This window comes from Ambystoma mexicanum, chromosome 8 (genome assembly GCF_040938575.1).
Source record: "Ambystoma mexicanum isolate Mex_15411 chromosome 8, UKY_AmexF1_1, whole genome shotgun sequence".
NCBI classification, from domain to species: domain Eukaryota; kingdom Metazoa; phylum Chordata; class Amphibia; order Caudata; family Ambystomatidae; genus Ambystoma; species Ambystoma mexicanum.
This window is the reverse complement of record NC_090929.1, coordinates 1,443,302,447-1,443,323,994: the sequence shown is the minus strand read 5'-3', so window position 1 is coordinate 1,443,323,994 and position 21,548 is coordinate 1,443,302,447. Positions and strand designations below refer to the sequence as shown.

Here is a 21,548-nt window from a genome sequence, read left to right as displayed (position 1 = left end):
AGTCCAAATTCTGTTTATTTTTTTTGCATACATCTAAGGCTCCGAGCCCGATGAAGGGAGACCCATTGAAGGAAAAAGCTGAATCTTCAACACAGCCAGTGAGTCCAGTGAGTCGGAGGCAACATGCTCAACCAGTCTGTAAATGAATGAAGGTCGAGGGGCGACAAAATACAAAGCATTGCTTGTGATCCTGAGTGAAAAGGAATCCTAGTGAAAGATAAAAGGCTAGCGCCCGACTGAGAAAATTGTGGAAGCGCTAAATAGTTTAAGCCCGGCTGAGGGAAACCAGAGTGAAAGTGAACAACAAATAAGTGAACTTTAACGCCAAGATATACCTTGGAGTGGTACGGCGCCACGTGGTGTGCTCATTCTAAAGTCTGTATCCAACTGAAAGGTGATAAAAGCTAAAAAAAAGTGATAAAGAATTGTGAAATCGAAGTGGTCCTGCAACTGGTCAGCACATTCGAAAGTCTTCGATAGTAATAGCATAAAGAAAGTTGAGTACAAAGTAGATTAAGTTGGTCTGAGCCCAGCGAAGGGAGACAGCTAAAAGCTTTGGTTAAAGAAAATTTGTGTTAAAGGTTACAGCTGAATTGGTTTCGAGCCCAGCGGAGGGAGACTAATTGGCTTAAAAGGGATCTGAACCCAGCTGAGGGGGATCCGAGGTGAGTAGTGAATCGCCTGAGAAATTGAGTACTTGGAGTACTTGAAGGAGGAAAAGAACGTATTGTTTGTAGCTTTGGGCCCTCTGAAAGAAGAGTCTTTGACTTGGGCACAGAAGGCCCTGATGCGAATGATTGAACTGTATCCTCGTCTTGGAGAAGCCAGATACGGTGCTAAACTCTAGTGTACCACCTTGTCCCATGCTCAAAACGTGGGGAAGGGAGGCCAAAGGCCTGAACATCCCGACATATTTTGTGAACACTTCTTTCTTTTTCGTAACGCTGTTTCCCCACACTATTTGTAGGTAAGGATTGGCAATTTTATTAGTATAGGCTCTTTTTATTTTGACAAGCTACTAGAACTGAATTATTTGATGGTCGTAGCTTGCTCCCATCTTTAGATTTAGGATTAGATAGGCGTTTTTCAAACCCTGTTTGAAGTTCAATAAACACCAATGAACCGTGATCTCTTGTGTCCGTCTTACTGTTGATACCATGCCTTCCTTACAGACGGCCTAAAACCCAGTCATGGGAACAATTGTGGAGGCAAACTGGTTGTGGTGTTTCCTCCAAATGGAAGTGGGGAGGCATTCATAGAGCTCAGGAATGCCGATTGCTACTAAATCTATACTGAACACAGCAAACTATAATTGGGTTACTTAATGCTGCAGTTATAAAAGGACCTGTCCATTGGAAAATGGAAATCTCCAATACATTGTCTAACTAGCCTGCACAACTTGTTTCAATGTGAACCTGTGGTCCAGTGGTCCTGCTAAAGACCCTTTTTGGATGCACATTTTAAAATGAATCTCTGCTAAACTATTTCCGAAATTATTAATCATGCATACATTGTGATTAGATCATGGGTGTGTAATATAAAGCTCATATCACATGGATTGAAATGGATCTGAACCTTTTCAGAAAAAGTAAATTATCTAATACCTGCATACGCAGAGCTCTTAACAAATGCACACCTGCATGAACATTGATAATTTGTAACAAATGGTTTTTAATTCTTACATTTTAATGGTCTTATTTATTGATGTACATACACACATCTCAACCCTCGCAAGAAGCCTTGCTTCACAATTAGCCCGTGGTGGATGTAGATTTTGGTGCCATGAACTGTGGCTTTACCAGAATTGTAAATGAATCCATGTTGGTAACTGCTCAGTAAAGGGAAATGCACATCCCCCGAATTAGTGTTACGGAACATGGAAAAGAGACTAAATGTGTCCTAGGGTATGCACACCTGAAAATGCATAAAACTGTTATGGTGAATTGTACAGCAGTTATGAGAAATCGAAGTTAAACACATGTAACTTAATATTTGTTTAAGGTAATGCATGGAATATAGCTGCATGGTCGTTCATAAATGTAGGCAAAAGCATTTGACATGTTCATGTTGCTTATGTCGACAAAGGTCCAGCAGTGCCACACTGGTACATTTCTTTAAGGTATTCTAATGTCCTTATTGCCACTCTATTTCTGATGCTGCATCCTCAACGCATCCTCATTCAAGGGGCACAAATTCAAGTTGCAAGCCAATAGCCACCCATTAGTCACTTGCCCCCTCAGTTATGTACATACACAGCACACCATTTGTACTCACCCATAGCTGGTGACTAGTGCAAATTTAAATCACTAGTTACGCTCCACAGAATAAACCAGTGTTTCTCTGTGACTGTCTAGCTGAGCATGGCTACTGTATAGCACTTATAATGTCACATTTAGAATGCCAAATTCACGATGTCCTGAGCATTCCTGCTGTAAATCACGGTCGTGCACAGAATGCATGCTGACATTGCCTTTTGTAAATCACCATTCTGGTACATTCCTTCGCTAAACACACATTCCCCTCATCCCACTTGCTCAAGTCACTCAGATTTGGTCATAGACTCATTCAAATATCTTAAAGGGCATATACTTTGTGTATTTTCTGTATACATGCTGATTTAGCCAGCAGTAACCTGGAAGGAACATGTCCCTCTTGGTCGGAAATTGAAGCTTGGTTACCAACCTGTGAGCTTCACTTTCATCTTGCTGCTTGGTGTGGTGGGGGCCAGCCCTCCAGATAAGGTGCGTATGGGGCTTTTTACGCACAGAAATATTGTCAATATGCCCTTTTTTAATGCTTCCTTGCATACCACTTACACAGGCTATTTATAGCAGCACCCCATAAATCATGGAGATAATGGTGACAGCCTGGCTAGCAGCAGCTTGCAAATCCACTCTTTACTTTTGTAATCAGCACAGTTCCTTGAAAGAAGCAACTGGGATGAGTCCTGGTCTGGTTTAACACTCCTCTGTTAATGATTCTATCAAGATAATAATTTCTGAGTAATGTAAAAGGGAATTTGTGTTTTGTTCACTTTATTAAACTGCCAGCATTTGGTAGGTTAGTGTTCTTAAAGCATCTTGAATCATGAACATGCTTTTCACTTTGCTTTCTTTAGGACACGGGTAGTATTGTGTAAAATTAAAATTGTCTTAAGCAAGGGTTGTATTTCTGCTTAATTAGCTTTAATAGAGGCAGCGTAGTTGAAGCAGCATGGGCATTTCATACTTTTTTATTTTCATCACAGAAGCACACCAATTGTGCAACTAGTAGGCATGTGGACTGAACTCCCTTTCTGACCAACCACTGCAAGCGGGTATAATGGATACAAGTAGAAGCAGTGCTGTGTTTTCAGTGGCACAGATTTTACCTGGACCTCAACAGGATGCTATATATTTAGGCAAAGTAGCCTTATTTATCAACAGAGCTGCTATATTGTACGCATGTCATGGCACAATGCCAAATATTCACAGCAGGACTGCTGTTTTGGACAGTACCTGAATTTCTTAGCGTTGCTGTTAAGAAAGCGCAAACATGTGTTGGCATTGTCTGCAGTGAGCTAAAGTACAGAGAAAGAACAGTGTCTGAGCTCTTCCCACCAACCTCCGACAGTGTGAGAAGATGGCATTGCTGTTGTATACTTTAGTCCCTTCTACTCGGTTTTGTGCTTTTCAAAACTTCTGCTTCTCCCATGTCCTATGAGTCCCACTGCCAAAAATCTAGCACATTTCAAAGCCGCATTATTAATCTCCTGACTAATGTAGGATAGACCAAACAGACTTGGAGCTTTTGATGGGCCATTTATCTCGGCAAGCTTCACATGAAACTGCCAGTGCCTTAGCCCTATGTGCCAATCAGTGTCACAGCATGTTGTGAAAGGCAGCTCAGTGGGTCAATAATCCTGCTGCAGAGATTATTGTGTAACCTGTTAGTTGAAATTCTGAGGTGAATTAATGAGTCTGCATCAGAGATATGCATTTAAGATGAAGGTAACCTTCAATTGCAACACAGTTGACTTAACTTTCGACTTCTCAAAAGGACTACTAAATGTTCAGTGATGCAGAACACACATTTCATCCAGGATCTCTACTTGTTATTGCTCTGAACACACAACTCATCTGGGCTGCTATACCTGTGATTTCTCGGAGCACAACTCTTCAGAGCTGCTATGCTTTTATTGGCTCAGAAAACACACCTCATCAGGGTTACTATACCTGTAATGGCTCAGAAGTAGAGCACGCACATTCCATGATGACCACTATACTTGTAAAGGCTCAGAACAGACTCGTCTGTTTTGGGCTGCTATCCTTGTAATGGCTCGGAAGAAGCATGTCGCATGAGGACTGCTGTACTTGTAATGGCTCAGAATACACACCCCATCGAGGCTGCTATACTTGTAATGGCTCAGAACACACAGCTCATATGGGCTCTTATACTTGTAATGGGTGTCCAGTCATAACATCGAAAACAATATTTTCGAAAGTCAAAATGTCAAATATTTATTCGAAAATAAAAATGTCGAATTACAAAAATGTCGAATTTGTTTCGATTTTTTTTTTTCGAATTAATGTTTAAATAATTAATAATAGTTTATTAAACATAACTGTTTTAAATAATTAAAGGTATATCCATGGTGGATGGGGGGGATGGGGAGGAGGGGGGGGGGTTGGGGTAGGGGCTTGGGATGTTTTTTTAAATAATTATTTAATTAATGTTTTATTAAATATATTTTTTTTTAAATTAAAGGTATATCCATGGGGGGTGTTGGGAGGGGATGGGGAGGAGGGGGGGGTTGGGGTAGGGGTTTGGGATGGGGGGGGTTAGGGGGGACCCCCATAAAAAACATTAGTATTTGTGACATTTTACATAGTTATTTTAACATTGGTTTTTCGATTTTTTTTCGACATTTTATTTTCGAATTAATGACTTTTTCTATTATATGTATGTTTTCGACATTTTTGTTTCGACATTTTTGTAATTCGAAATTATGTTTTCGATATGACTATAAACCCTTGTAATGGCATAGTGTTGGTAAATCTGCATCAAGCAAGTGCTGCATCAGGTCAGACAAACCTCCAACTCTGTAATTCCTAGCCTAATAGTTTTGCACACATCTAAAAAGAGCACCCAATGGTATAGCTGCACTATATTTTTCAATAGAAGGCATTTTCAGCTTTTTGGATATTTATTGGTGCAATGTTATAAGAAAAACGGGAGAGGAAGAGCAACTCTGAACCCAATCAACGCAGAAGAACAAAGGTGAGGGAGGGCGAAGGGCAAGAGAACATGCTAGACAATCCAAAACAGTAAGTCGAGTAACAGGAAGAGCAATGAGCTAATGATAAAGCAACAAAAGAAACTGAGGGGAAACTGAGTTGATAATAGGACAAACACAATAGGAGTGAGGGATAGAAGCAGAGCAAAATACATTTGGAGACTGTAAAATAAAACGCAGATCAACAGCAGGTGGGGAGGGATGGTAATAGAAGAGCAAGACTAGAGAAGGGCAGACCAATAACATAAGAGACAGTGAAGGAAGATAATCAAAAGGAGTAGCAACCACAACCGAGACAATGAAAAAAGATATAGCCAGAGTAATGACAGAGGAAGAAGAGTTATGTCAACCGATACAGCGAGCTATTGGAGGGGAAAAAGCAACAATGGAATGTAAAGATGGGAGAGGCAGAGCGACAGAGAAACAGACAGCAAAATGTTAAGGGTGGGAGGCAGAGCGCCAGAAAGTGAGACATGTGAACAAAGTAGCAAAAGGAAGGAGAGATGGAGTGGCTTTCAAGCAGCTGGTGCCAGGCAGCAACAGTAGGCCCGAGAGGCAGAGCAGTGATGCTGGTGGAGTGAGGGACTTGATTTATGAATCACCCAATGTAACTAGCCGGCATCTTTAGTAACTCTTAACAATTTGTGCCCAAGTATCATGAAGATGAAGCAGGGTATGACATCTACAAGGTTCGTGTGTGGGGAAAAGGTTTTCCACAGGCGCAATCAATTATTTAGAACCACTTTGAAATGCAGCTGTTTTCACTTATTTTTTCGAACAAAGGTTTAATTTTACACACAAATTGGTCAGTTGTCATACACTTTTTACTCTCTTGCGAAGGAGGAATATCGTTTTTATTCTCTTGCAATTGGATTTACTCCAACTCTAAAAATTGGGAGTAAAATACTCACTCCCAAATCCTATCTGGAGCACTGGTGGGGGCACATGGACATGGAAGAGTGCCCCGAGTGTAAACCCTAAAATTCCCCTCATCTCCCCCACTATTGTCGCAACACTGTTTTAATATCTGTATATGATATGGCATTTATAACGCACCTATGCACAAGTGCTTCAAGAGTTTATGCCATCTGCACTTTGTAAATCATCCTGAAATGTCATCTGCACACATTGTGGGCGGGAGAAAGACACATTTCCAGTGAGTTAACCTCTGAAAATAATGTTAAAATACCAATGGGAACACTGCTAAACTGGGCTTCATCCATGGTGGTAGGGGGTCAGATCGGGTTGCATTGTTACTTTTATTTTTGGTTGGTCAAGGGGGCTTGACCAACTATCTACTAATGTGATGTTTGCAATAGTTAATACAAAATATAACGTTTGTGTAAAATGTAAGCATGGCTCCGAATATTTTCATTAAGGGCATGTTGGCAGATGTGTGGCATTTCTCTCCGGTATTGCAACCATTTTGAGCTTTTAACTTTTTTGTTGTTGTACTATGATACTTTTACTTCCTTTCTCCTAGTATGCCGGTTATTCATTTTTGTGTGCTGTCTTCCAAGTAACTGTTATTCCACCATGTCTTCCTCCATTCTTTAAGCTTCTGTCCTTGCTGCAGCTCAAGCCTGCATGATCACCCCCTTAAAATTTTTTTCCACCTTTGCCCTTGAAATTGCATCCCATTTTATTTGAATCCTCTTGCATCTGTGCATTTTGTCACACTTGATATCTTGTTTGGCTTTTTTCTCATTGAATGCAATTGTATTTCCCCAGATCCTTATTTGACAGTGTAATATTGGTACATTATTAGAAGTAGGCAGTGTGCTTATCTGCCTGCATCAAATTTACTACACGAGTTGGAAATATATTTTTTGTAAATTTGCTGTTCTTTTTACTTAGGTTGAAAACAGGACTGAAAATACCTGGGCCATGTTTCCAGACTGTCTCAATAGCACTCCAGTGAGGCGCAACAAAGCCAGAAGTACAAGAAAAGGTATCCAGCGAGTAAGAGAGGTGTCTACACTACAGCTGAGTGATGGTGAAGAGAAGGTCTATAGTCCAGAGCATGACACCAGCTCAGAATCTAGTGATTATGTGGACTTTGGATTGGACTTTATTGAGGAATTAAGCAGAGGAAATGCCCTTAAACCAGAAAAAGCAGAGTCAAAATATGGTACGCTGCATATCATCAATACTGCAAATGTTTCTGTTAGTGACTTGGTGAAGTACATGCATTCTTACTGTTTACCCAGCAGAACAGTTTGTATAGAGCATTCTGAAATGGATGAAGACTTTTTGAGTAATGGTGTTGTACTTGAAATAGAAGACTGCTTCGCAGTGACCGGGTACGTTGAACACTCAAGTTCAGAGTTTCCAGACAAAGTTTCAATGACGAACATTTGTGAACTGGAACAAATGGATTCCAAGGCAACTGTCAGCACTCTTATCTTAGCAAAGGAATGTCCATTGTCTGACAGAACACCTGTAAAGGAGATGAAAAAGCACTGCAAGGAAACCACTGCGCAGTTTGAAACAAAAAGCCAGTCGTGTGCTGAAGAATCGAACAGTAGCCTTACTCCTGAAAGTAAAGACCAAGAACTTCAGCAAGGTAATGAGCCGAATGCAGGACTAGGGGAATCTATATTGCAGGGAGACTCTGAAACAGCAGATCATGTCCCAGTGCAGCGCAACGTGCCAAAGTGTCCAGTCGATAAGCTTGAAAGTGGTGATGGGGAAGAGTGCATAGCTTTGCAAGCGGCTAATCTCCATTTTCAAGCCAGTGAATTGGCTCCTCCTAGAGAACACAGTACATCAGAGAAAACTGCAATGCACGCTGATGCATTGTGTCAAAGTACGGGGCCTGGATTACAAGATTATCCATCTCTGCTAAATGCAGGATCAGAAGTTGGAGTTAATGAGTGCACTTCAGAGAGCAAACATGAAATTGAAGACCAGCCACCTATAGCCAATATGAAGTGTCCAGTCAGCGAGCTAGGGCAGGAAAGCCAGGATTCTATACGAGAAGGACCACCAGAAGATGGTGTCAGCAAAAACCATCTACATAATAATGAGGCTGTATTATCTGAAGTGGCACCCTTGCAACATGATCTTGGACTGGAAAAGGGGGATTTGTTACAAGTTTTAGGTAGTGAAAGTCAAAGTTGTCTTACAGTAGCAATGAGCCCTCCCCAGTTGTCCAACCCTGATTTTGAGGAGAAAAGTACCATACTGGTAACCGCAGAGAAGTGTGCTCCAACGATCTCTCAGAAAACTGCTAGTGATTGTGCTTTGTTGGGTAAGAGAAAATGCTCTGGCCGTAAAATATCAAAGAAAATACTGAGCAGTGGTCAAAAGAAAAAGGAATGCCAGAAAATCCTCAAACAAATGGACATTTTTCCTAAGTCGCCTCCCACCATACAACTGCAAGAAACCACAGACCACGAGCTTAAACAGCAACATGTTGCTTTGCCAACCAGTTCAAACAATCCTGCTTTGCAAGAATCTGATCTACTAATCAAACAGCTGGAGCAGGCCAAGCGAGAATCGAAAATGGAGCTTAAATTACTCAAGGCATCTAGGGCCATTAAAAGCAGAGCCAGAAGTAGCACTGAGCATTCTGCTGCTATAAGCGCTGTAGAAAAAAAAAGTAGCCCTGTTAAAAGGAGCAATACAGAGGTTTTGAAAGCAGAAAATGCTACCCTGCAAACCCTGGTAAATACAGATGCTTTGACACATCCTGAGCAAACTGTAACCAGCAGTAAGGAGCACATTAATGAGGAACTCGAGGAATCGGACCAGGTGGTTGAAACCTCCAGTATATCAAATGGGGATAGGAGTATCCCGGTATTCGAATTGCCAGCAGATCAAGTGCAGTGTGATTCAGATTCCTCCGAACTTTCATTTCCAAAAGAATCTACTGTGGAAGGGGAAACTACTTTAGCTGGAGAGCAAATGTCTGCTAGTCCTTCAAAAGATGTAAAACCAAAGCCTTTGAGCCTTAAAGAATATAGGATGCGAATGCAACAGCGCAAGGCAAACGCAGCGGATGACAAAAATAACAATGAGAATTTAGTTAATAAGTGGCCGAGTATAGCCGAGCCACCTACAGAGCTAGCAGAAATTCCTTGCTTAATGAAGCCTAAACTAACAGCAGTACCTAAAACTACTTTAGTCAAGGACCAGTCATACACACCAGACTCTCCAGAATCACCTGAACAGTCATTCTCTGGAAATGCCTTAACTGCAGAGATGCCTTCTCAACATGATCATGACACACGGGAATCCCCATCACCCGCTTGCATTCAGAATTCAGTACCCATCATAGAAACTGCGCCAATGGTGGCAGTTTCTCAATCTACTGTTCCACCTTGTACCCCTTTCCTAGAGGTTTCAGCTACTCCATGGCCCCCAGTTTCCTCCCAATCGACAGGTTACCCATTCTTGCCCCCTTTACCACCACTCTCTGTCCCCTGTGTTTCCTCCAATACCTTTCACCCTGTGCCTATTCCACCTGCACCGATGTTGACTTGGCCACCACCTTTCCCACCACCACCTATTGGGCCTGGTCCTTTTCATACTTATCCCCCAGGGTGGGGTGCATGCATACCACCACCTCCACTTCCTCCCCCTCCATACTGGCCTAGTGTTCCGATGCCTCCTGCAATGCCCCCTCTTATGTACTGTGATAGAGGGCCACCATTACACAGTTCAGCAGGAGTTCATTACCCTACCACCATGCCAATTGCTCCTTTGCCAAGAGTTGACTTTTCATCTGGTAGTTTAAATCCACCCATGTTTAATTCAGTGGAGCAGAAGACAATATCAAATTACCAGGAATCTTCTGAAGTGCTTCAAAACAGTCAACCTATCATTGAAAGTCCAAATGGGCAAACTCCTGTTTTACCTGAGCAAACGTGCACCGATCATGTACTTTCTGGAATTAACTTCCTTCCGCTGGACCATGGAAAAACACTATCAGCAGCAGCACCTCTTCAGAATGGTGTTGATCAAACCTGTCTGAACAATATTGAAAACAAAGTGTGTGATGGCCAAAAGCCAGCACAGCAAACTGTTGATCAAAAGGTGCAAGCAGTGTGCCCAATTGAGCCAGATGTTTCTCCTAACCCATCACATGTGCCTAACAATCAAGCAAGTTCCAAAGGAACCATTTTAAATCCGATGAATCCTCAGTCAACTAATGAGATTGTTTTGAAAATATTTGAGTTGCTGCGAAAGGCCCAGAAACCAGCCTCTACCCCGCAAAAGTTAGTACCTGATTTAAAGAAAAACGACATTGCTCAAAAGAGTGCCCCATTGATGGCACCACCCACTATTCAGGGAACTTCATCCATGCCAGTGATGCCCAGCTCTGTTCAGGAAGGTGTTGTTTCAAAGCCGCAGAAATCATTCTCTGTGACCATGGTCCCACCATTAAACCACCAAGATCCTGGAATGTTGATGCCTCCGAAGCTGCCATCATCCAATCGGACTGTTCCATCCATGTCCTTGAAAATGATAGCTACTAAAACCCTCCCGGTTGTGCAGAAGACCCAAGTGGCGGCGGGCCCGCCAGTTGTGCAGAAGCCCCAGACGGTGGTGGTCCCTATGGCAGATGTTCCTCCTGAAGTGTTGAAGCCCCAGGCAGCAGATGTCCCTCCAGAAGTGCTGAAGGTCCCTCCAGCAGTGCCACTGGCCACAGCGTTGACTGCCCTGGCAGTGCAGAAGCCCCAGGTGATTCCAGATAATCAGTTGCAGGCTGCTCGAGCAGTAATTCCAAGAGTCCATGAAAAGAGTAAAACTAAGAGCTACAAAGATGGAACCCGCAAGAGGGGTGTCATCGGGAAAGAAAAAGGCAAGTCTTGTTAATATTGTCTTTTATTAGTGATGGTGCATAAGTAAATGCAACACTGTTTAAATCGTATTTTCTACACTTTGGAAAGCAGCCTCTGCTCCCTCCACTACAAAACTTCCTTCACTGTTGGCTTGTGTGGAGACCTGCTATAATTTGAACACACCATAGTCTGATCGCTTTAGAATTGCAGCAATGCAGTGGTTTGCAACGCGTTGGATCTCTGCCAGTTGTACGTGAATTGCCAGTGCTTTTTACTTTTTTCTGTTATCAGGGTTCCTGGTGCTGGCCTCTAATTCTTTATGATCCTTGATAGACCTAGATGGCACACGATCCTCTTTCACCCAACTAATGACTTGCATATTCTGAACATGTATGGTTTGCTGGGACAATTTACTATCCGTTGAATTACACCCTAGAAGAAAGTTCACCTTGTTGGCATTTAAATAGAAAGCTAGCTGCTTTTCTTAGTACATTAACATACAATTACACAATATGCGCAAATCAACTGTTGAGGTTTTTTCATATCCTTCAGGGGTGGGCAGGAGGGTAAAACAATCCAAGTGGCAAGACAGCGTTCTAATCAAAAGATGGACCAAACACTCTGGTAGTGCTGGCAGTGCAGTCAGGCTTCACTCAAGGGAGGCTGGAAGAGGGGTCGATGGGCACAATGTCTGAGATTACACTAAACAGAAGTAGTGAAACTTACTACATTATGGTACAGCTATACATAAGTCAGTTAAAATTGGTCCTTTTGATGCACTTGGACAGCATTTGCATGTATGTGTACATAATAATATTTATTTTTTAAATGGGGTGGCTGATTCACTGCTAAAATCCTATTGATGGTGACTTTTGATTGACATTTGTACGAACTTTCAAGGATGTGGGGAAGGATGTTTTTAGACCACCTGCATTAATTTTTGTATAGGCGAAAATTTGCATTTATTAAACGGGACATAGTGAAAGCAGCTTGTTGAATTTGCTCCGAATTCTAAACCAGTTTGGTGGAAATCTGTGCAGATGTGGTCTTTTTTGTGGTTGGGTGTAAATCGGGCAAGTATTTTAAAAAAAAATATTGGCAGTGATAAGTTACGTGCTAACACCAGTCCGTCTGTGTGTATTATACACAGAGTAAAGTGTCTAGGCAGATCCTTCCTGCTACCGTGGCTAAGTGTATGGTCTGTACCTGGTGGTAATCCCCCTACATTGCAATGCTGAGGGTCGGGAGTTAAGGGGAGTCCCTAGACACAAGCAACACACATCACTTAGTCATGTTCAAAATCTACAATGGCAGTATCTGAACAGTCACTGTATTTCCTCGCCCCCCGCCCTACCACCTGCAGTGTACTGTGAAAACGGTAATGTACAGGTGGACCTAGTGGGAGTGAAGGGATTAAATAACTTAAACCATGTTCAGTCATGAAAAGTCAGGATATACATTGTTTGTTATGCGCACCAGACCTGTAGGTAAGAGGGCGCAGCAGTATGAAAATGCAAAGCTTACATAGATACAAATATACATAGCATGTACAAGAATATACACACAAATTACATAAGTACAGATTATACAGAATGTGCAGATATATACAGCGATAAAGTGACCTTTGTAGTTGCAAGCATGAGCAGCGTGCAGAACTGCGCCATACTTAGTCAGAGCCTCCTTGTATTACCGAGGCACGCAGGTGAACAGGGACAACGGGCATGATCTATCGGGTCAGAGGCTAAGGGTCAGTGGCAATGTGTTTTATCACCTTTTTTCTGAAGTGTAGGAAGGGTTGGTCTGCTCTCAAATCTTGAGGCAGAGTTAGCGGCCTTTACAGGGAAGCGATTGCCACCAATAGTGGTAAGCTTGTGTTTAGGTATGGTAAGACAATTAGCATTACCAGCTCTGGTTAATCGGTGGACGGTTTTTCTCTGAAACTTAGCTGGAAGATAGCTAGGGGCAGAGTTATTGAGGGCTTTGTGTGTCAATGAAAGTGTTGTCGGTTGTATTTTGTTGGCCGTGGATAACCATTTATGTTGGCGTCTGATGGGGGCAATGGGTTCTTTTGTTTATACCCAAGGCTGCTCTTAAAGCGTTATTTTGTAGGGTTTGGAGTTTGTGGATGGTGGTTTTATTAGCACCACTGTAAAGAGCATTACAGTAATCAATTCTGGAGAGTATTAGAGCTCTAGCCAGGATCAGGCAACTGTCAGAGAGGAAGGGCTTGCCAGCTCAGAGTAGCTTGCACGTGTAGGCTGTGGTGGAAGTCAGGGATTTGATCTGTTTATCGAATGGCAATGTGGAATCCAAGTAAAAGCCAAGAGTTTTTACCTCCCTGGATACTTTGATAGCGTTCCCATCAATGTTGAATGAGGCAAATTCCTGACCTAGTACTTTGATGTTCGCCTAAGAACCCAAAATTATCAACTCTGTCTTATTGTTTAAGCATAGGCCATGAGTGGCCATCCATACTTGGATGATAAGATATACTTTGTTCACCAGCCCCATGTCTTTGTTGTCTTCCCCAGAAAGCGGGAAGAGAATCTGGGTATCATCTGTGTAATTGGTGTAGGTAATACCCAAAAGGTCTAGATCATCAAACAAGGGCTTGGTGAAGATATTGTATAGAGTTGGATAGACGCAAGAGCCTTGCGGGACACCACACTGGATGGGGGTGGGGTCTGCTGCTGCCGCCGAGGGAGAGAAGACACTCATAGTTCTCTCGCTCAAAGATTTGATCCAGTTAATAGCTTCCGGGGAGAAGTGAGCAGCAGAATCAAGGTGTCTGCAGAGGACTTTATGGTCAACCAGATCAAATGCAGCTGAGAGATCAAGGAGTAGAAGTACTGACTGCCCTTTGTCTCTTAGCTCGTCTATTTAGGTCAATTAAGGCTGTTTCTGTCCCGTGTAGCGGGCGGAAGCCAGATTCTGTTACCAATGAGTGTGCTGTTAAAGATGTTTTTGAATTTGGATATAAGCAGCTTTATCCAGTATTTTGAGTAAAAAAGGGACCGTGGTATTAGGGCAGTAGTTGGTAGGGATGGGAAGATCTAGGGTCTGTTTCTTCAGGAGAGGGAGCACCCCCGACTGTTTAAGGTTGGCAGGAATAGTGCCTGTGGCAAAGGAGGCGTTAATCAGTTTGGTGATGAATGGGGATAAATCTCTGGTGGCATCTTTAACTGTGCTGGGCAGACGTCACCTTTGCAATTGGAAGGCTTTAGTGACAGGATAATTTTTTTTTACCTCTAGTGTAGACATTTTGGAAAAATTGAAGGTTATTGTGAACCAGTGGTGAAACATTAGGTACAGGAATGTTGGGCGAGTGCAAGTTCAACACATCTTTTTTCTGCTGAATTTTATTTTGGAGCGTGGCAATTTTATTGGCCAATGCATGTTGGATGTCTGTACACCAAGATTTATCTTTGGTACAGATGTCGGGTGTAGCTACTGGGGACTCGCGCTCTTTTAGTATGGAAAAGAGTTCTTTCATACTAGAATTGGAGCTAGCAATACGCTCATCATAGGAGCTGCGTTTTGCCAAGCAGATTTCCTTCTTATAATGAGAGGAAAGTGAGGTTAGTTTAGTTTTATTCTCACTAGTGGGGCAGAGTCTCCAATTAGTTTCACTTTTTCTTTTTAGGGTACAAAGGTCTTTGAGTTGTGGCGTGAACCATTTGTTTAAATGGGCCTTGGGTTTGCTGGATCTAAGTTTGAGAGGGGCAATCCTGTCCAGTGTAGTAAGCATAATATTATTAAATTCTTGGACTAGGATACTGGGATCAAGATTTTCGGATAATGAATTCAGTGTGGGAAGGATAGCCGGGATAATTTTCTGTACCGTAATACTTTTTTTATTTCTAGTTCAGCATGGTGGCGCTACCTGGGGAACCGTTGGGGCAGATCTAGTAGTAAATATGTGGAAGGACACCAATGAATGGTCTGTCCAGGAGAGCGGCAGGATGGATAAAATAGTGGCTGTACAGTTAGTCTGCTATCCAGTCCAATATGCTCCCTTTTTGGTGGGTGGATTTATTAACATTGTACTTATACCAGATATAAATCGCAATGCACATTTAGAAAAAGCTGGCAACCAAGCCAAGGTTAGATGCAGTAGCCCAATACATCACTACGTATAGGAGTTCAGTGATGGATTACGGTATATTCTACAACTGTCTGGTAAGTACCGGTTCTGCCATAAAGGTGCAGCTAAAGAAGCAATGATGTAGCCCTCTGTGCCAATGGTTGAGGCTTTCCATTGTTTCATTTTACCTACTTGTACTGCATGCGTGATGTAGCCCCCCGCACCATATGGCGAGCTTTCTCAAATTTTGCACTCACTCCAATGTCCATCCTCTTTCCAGTCTTGGGCTGTTGGGAACCTGCCCACTTGCACTTATTGTACCCTTCTCCTCCCTCCCGCCTGAGCATTACTCCTTCCGCCCCCTTCCTGTACCTGTTCTCTTACCCCTCTCCCCATGTTACTGCACTTGCACACTCCGAATTGTCTCATGACCTTGTTTGTCTTCCCTGTTCCTCACCAACCTACACTTCCTTCCCCCCCCTGCATTCTTGTTGCTGCACTTGCACACTCCGAATATCTCAAGACCTAGTAGGAACTTTGTTTTTCTCCCCTGTACCTTCCCCTCCCTTGTCTTGATGCGCATTGAAACAGTTTTGCTGAAGTGTTGAATAAATCCAACCCAGTAAACACCCGCGTAACGCCCTCCCAACACATTCCAGGTTCGATACCCAGCCAACATATAAAGAATCCCTGCCAAGTAGGACTTGGGCAAATGGAAGTCGATGGCGAGTGCGTGCCTGCAAAACTCACAAGTCTCAGACCAAGGGACTCGAGAAGAGATGAAGGAATGTATTGGGACCAATGGACAAGTACCTATGGCGCCATTCCCTGAACATTGGAATCCAGAGATGGCAGGGGAACCCAATAAGAACAAGGCTGGGGCAAGGATCCAATAGCCAGGGAACATAGACCTGTGGTGACCCATACAGGTGGAAAAGGTGAGCCTGTGCTGCCATGTCAGTGACCCACCATTGAAAAGTCATCAGGAAGGTGCAGGAACCTGAACAAGATGTTCTAGACAACTTGATAAATATTGGAGCAACGGGTGGAGGCAACCCAGGACGGGCCACGACCTAGCAAACTAAGTAACTGAGACCCAAAAACTGTACCCACGTGGGACAGTCAGTCTAGCCAGGAAGTAGACCAAGAAAGGGGCTAAGATAACCCAAGTGGGTGATGCACGTTGTTTTGAAGGTGGATTATCACCCGATCGGAAGCCAGTGAAGGACACGGAGGGCGGGTGTGATGTGTTCTGTAGGGAAAGAAGGCTCCTTGCTGCAGTTTTTTGAACCTGTTGGAGATTTCTAAATTGTGATGCAAGGGCCCCCAGTTATAGGGCATTGGCATAGTCTAAGCGTGAGAGGATGAGGGCCACAATCGTGGTGACTGACACTCCCCATGTGCGACTATGCATCCTCACCCATACGCAAATATGCTTGCTCCCACATGCATGCTTGGGTAAATTCCAATGCTATGTCACTAAAGCTTTCAGAAGGACTCTGCAATCTTCGTGTCCCTGCAATCTCTACCCCTACAGAATATCTAATCTTTTGTTCTGCCAGGTGTTCTATACCTTGAAAGAATGGAAGAATCAAAAGCAGCCCAAAAGGCAGCTCTTCATTCCTGATCTCCCTCTTCCCTGACAAGATAGGAACCTGATTAAAACAAACTGTATACCGCAGGAGGGGTGGGTGTGTGTGTGTGTGTGTGTGTGTGTGTTTGGAGGGGGGGGGGGGCTGGGGCATGGGGGAGTTGCTGAATAGGATGGCCAGGTTGCCCAGAAATTCAAGGCACTTCCTACAGAAGTGGCTCCAGAGTGTCTGCAGGAGAAGCGAGAAGCCAGTAGACTGCCATTAACCAGCACCAACTACTAAAGTTGATCTCACCCCACCCCCCTATCAACTCCAAAGCCGGAGGAGCCCGATGGCGCGCCAACCATCCGAAGACCTGGTTCTCCCATCCTTTCCGCCCACCCGACTCCAAGCATACTCCCCCAACCCACTTTACCCCAGAGTCCGCCCCATCCCACCACTGAACCAACCACCCGTGCAGACCCACCTCCACCCCTGCCCTTTCCTCCCGTGGTCTCCAGCTAACCTCACACCTATCATCCCCAGTCCCAAATCCCTCTGACCAACTGCCCACCCGCATACACCCGTCCAACTCTGCCCGCCTCCTCTTCCCAACCTCCATCGACCAGTCTGCATCATTCACCTCCCAGATTCTGCTGCCACCATACCCCTCTCCCTCCTACCCCTGACCCACCCCAACCACCGTCCCCGCCACACCCCCAATTCCCCTACAACCTCCAGGACAAACCCCCCCCCCCCCCCTCCCTCCCATTCCAAAGTAAGATGCATCCTTTTTAATGCTCGCTATGTAGCCAAAAACAGACACCGCATCTTTGACCTCCTCGCCTCTGACAATCTAGACCTAGTCTTTATCACGGAAACCTGATACTCCGACGACTTTGCCACTGTTGCTCACGAAGCCGCCCGCCCCCCCCCCCCCTCTCACCAACAACTCCGTCATTAAACTCAACAGACCCTAGAGGAGGTAGAGTAGCATTCGTTTTCAAATCGCACTTCTCCGTCTCACTCATCGGCTGCCAGACAATCACTCCTTCTTGCAAATCCCTTCTCGTCAAACTATCACTCCCCCGATGGTCTCCCACAGCTTTCTAATCGTCTACAGACCCCCCGGCTATGACCGACATTTCGCAACCAACCTCTGTGACTATAGCCACCATCCAAGTAAACCACCCCTCTTCTAGGGGACTTCAAAATCTGGCTAGACATTACTACCAACCCTATGACCCACTTACCAGTCGACTGCCTTAATGCGCTTAACCTCCGCCTTCACATGAATGGGCCAACTCACGAAGGACACACCCTTGAGGCCATCTTTAGCTCCCACAACCAGATACATCTAGCCCCCACTGTACCTCATCTGCTCTGATCACTTCATTGCCCCTTTCACCATCTGCTCGCCTGCCTCCATGCCCATCCTCGAACCAGCTGCCCCCTTCTCCGCTGCAAATGCTGGAAGAAACTAAAGATCCTCCCTGACTTAGCCGAAGCTTTGCTTCAAAGACCTCCCTCCACCATCTCACCTAATGAACCCTTAACCATCGACTCATTTGACTCTTGGCTCAATTTTTCACTAATCCCACTCACCCCCAATTGCCAATCCTCCTCTCGCTGTGGTTCTTATCCCAGATGGTTTACACCAGAACTGATTGCTAAACAACTCAATAAATCCCTCGAACGCAAATGGTGGCAAAGTAAAACCAAACTGAGTAGATCACACCCTCGCCACTACAAAGCTAAAATCCGAAAAGCTAAAAAAAAAACACAACTCCCGAATTCTGAACTGTGGAAACTGCAGCAAGGACCTCCACAATCATTTTTGAATTCGTCAAACCGACCTGTACCTCAGCCCAATCCACCCCATCTCAATCACTCTGCGACTCGCTCTCTCTCCACTTCTACACCACTGCTCTCGACAGAACAACTTCTCTTAAACTGGCCCTCCTCTCACCGCCACATACTCTGCCCGCCCTATCAATCACCCGCCGGCCTGCCACAGCAACAACTACTCCATCCACTTTCGACTCGTTCACACCAATATCGAGAGACTTATTTCTTGACCTTCTCTCTGCTCGAAAACCATCTGGCAGCCCCTTTGACCCCTGCCCCGCCTCAGTCCGCAAAGAAATATTCTCATCCACCTGCGCAGGAGAGTACGCAAGAACCATCCTAAATGACTCCCTCAGCTTGGGAATCTTCCCCGACGCCTTCAAATCTGCACATGTCGAGCCTCTTCTAAAAAAACAAATCCCTCGACCCCAAAAACGACCCCCCATCTCAAACATCAGGTTCCTTGCAAAACTCATTGATCGAACTGCATACTCCCAACTAAACGCCTTTGTCGAATCCAACAACCTCCTGGACCCCGCACAATCGGGCTTCAGACCACAACACGGAACCGAAACCACTCTGGCCTCAATCTGGGGCGATCTTAAGTTCACCTTGGACTCTGCAGGATGCGCTGCACTAATCCTCCTAGACCTCTCTGCTGCCTTCGACACAACCACTCAATCTTACTTGACCTCCTCCCCACCCTAGGAATCAGTGGAAACACACTCAAATGGATGGTCTCCTGCCTCATCAACAGGAAACCACCCTCCTCTCCACCTTTGCTTCTGCCGCTCGGCCAGTCAATACTTGAGTACCACAAGGAGCATGCCTATCGGCCCTCCTGTTCAACCTCTGTCCACCCTCTCTGGAATAATACGCCCGCACAATATCCTGTGTTATAACTATGCTGGTGACACTACTACTCCTCAACTCGGACTCCACTCTCAGCCTGACCTTGCAGCCTGCCTCCTCGACATTGATCATTCGATGACTACAAACCACCTCCTCCTAAACCCACTAAAACTGAAATCGTGGTGTGCAGCAACGCCAAGCATCTCCCCACCCTTTACCTTGGCCCACATCCAGGGGCAATCCACCGACGACCTCTGCCACAGTAAAAAAAACCTTGGATGCACTCTCGACACTGACCTAACCCTCTCTCGCCAAATCAACTTATCGAAGTCTTGTCATTACCACCAAATTTTTCCATACCTCTCCTAACAGAGTTGTCGCTGTTCAGTCTATTGTAATGTGGAGGCTGGACTACGCTAACTCCCTCTATCTCAGAGTCTGGGCATACCACCTCATTTAATTACGAAGAGCACAAAAGCGCTGCCGCCAAAATGCTACTAGCACTGGGCCCAAGAGACCACACCTCTCCGGCTCTGACTCTCAACTGGCTCCCACTTGGACTAAGGGCCACTTTCAAAACCCTATGCATCATCCACCAAGCAGTGCACAAGACCGGCCCTCTATACCTGCAAGACAGGCTAAAGCCCTACCACCCAAGCTCCGCCCTCCTTTTAGTGATACCAACCACCAACTCGGTCAGGATAGGAGGCTCCTCGTTCTCAGCCTTGGCCCCCACTTTATTGAACTTGCTTCCACTCCACATCCGACTCATCAAAGACTACTTGTCATTCCGCAAACTACTGAAAACGTGCCTCTTCCCATAACACAGATGACCACCCAGAGATGTGTCCAAACCCCCGAGCAACCGAACGACGAAACACACAACAAAGCTGTCCTACCTGGTGCACACCCACATGATAGGACATTATGGATGGATTAGAGGGAATGATTGGAGTGAATGGAGTCGATGGATGAGTAAACAGTGAATAGACACAGTAAACTGTCCTGCTGACGTGCCTGGTTTCAGGCGCTTATACTGATAACCACCATATCACACCACTATGTCTACTCTCTACTATAGACCATTATTCAACCAGAATACAGCTATACCCCTGTTAATTGGCCTAGCTGTTCACATACAAACACGACTCCATGATCACCTCATCGCCCTAATAAAAGGCAGCTAGCTGTGCACATTCCGGCTATCTGTTCGCATAGGCGTCCCTCGCCTGACGCAGCCAGAACCTAGTCTAGGTGTCCACCCACCAGACTGAACACATCCAACTGATTTCCTCCGTACCACACCTATCGCTAGGAAGCAGCATCATCCAATAACTACACCAGCTGCACACACATCCGGTGCACCCACGCACTGTATGACTTAACTTATTTGAACTACGGATCCCGAGGGTGTTCAACCTACCAGCGCTTTGAGATCATGCTAATAATACATAAGGCGCTATACAAATGCCAACTAACATAACATAACTTATAGAATCAGCAACAAAGGAATAATGCTTGCAAACATTTTGGGGGTGGCCCAAGTGATGCCCTACAAACGTCCTGGACAGGGACATGTATCTCCAAGGCCATCAATGCTACTTTTCACTTGTGAACTCTTCATAATGTGTTAGGAGAGCTGCAGGAAACGATCCAACCAGGTAAGCTTGCTACTGAGGGGGGGGGGTCACCTTTAGTGGCAAAAGGAGCATCTGGAGTAATGATCGTTTTGGTTCGCCCTAGAAACATCCATGTTATGCACAGTTTACCCAGCAGAGAGACTATTTACCACAGCTTTTTGCACTTCTCTAAACCTTCACGCCATTCTCGCTTTGTAACCTTACGCTTAGTCGGGGGGAACTGGGCCATCAGAAGTATCTGGTACCAATTCAATGGATAGAAGCCTTCAGCATTAGTTTAAAATGTAAGTGCTAGGTTTTAAGGGTAAACGTGGAGGAAGCCTAATCCGCTCTGTGGCCATTGTCTAGATACTGTAAAAGTTTGGCTCTCCTTTGCACTTTCTGAATAGAATAGTTAAATGTTCAATACTGCAGTAATTGCAGGCCGAGAACAAGAAACCTTTCCTTTCGATAGGTTCTATGGCTGTTTTTGTCCTGGTTGGCACCCCC

At 44.7% G+C, this 21,548-nt stretch overlaps 1 protein-coding gene across 1 annotated transcript in view; it reads left to right on the top strand.

Annotated features, from left to right (window-relative positions):
• The window catches only part of PPRC1 (PPARG related coactivator 1), a 176,793-nt gene that overhangs the window by 51,204 nt on the left and 104,041 nt on the right, over window positions 1-21,548 (top strand). Inside the window, exon 5 of the mRNA XM_069611599.1 lies at window positions 7,133-11,084. Within this exon, the coding sequence (XP_069467700.1) occupies window positions 7,133-11,084 (3,952 nt within the window). The remainder of the gene's footprint in view (window positions 1-7,132; window positions 11,085-21,548) is intronic.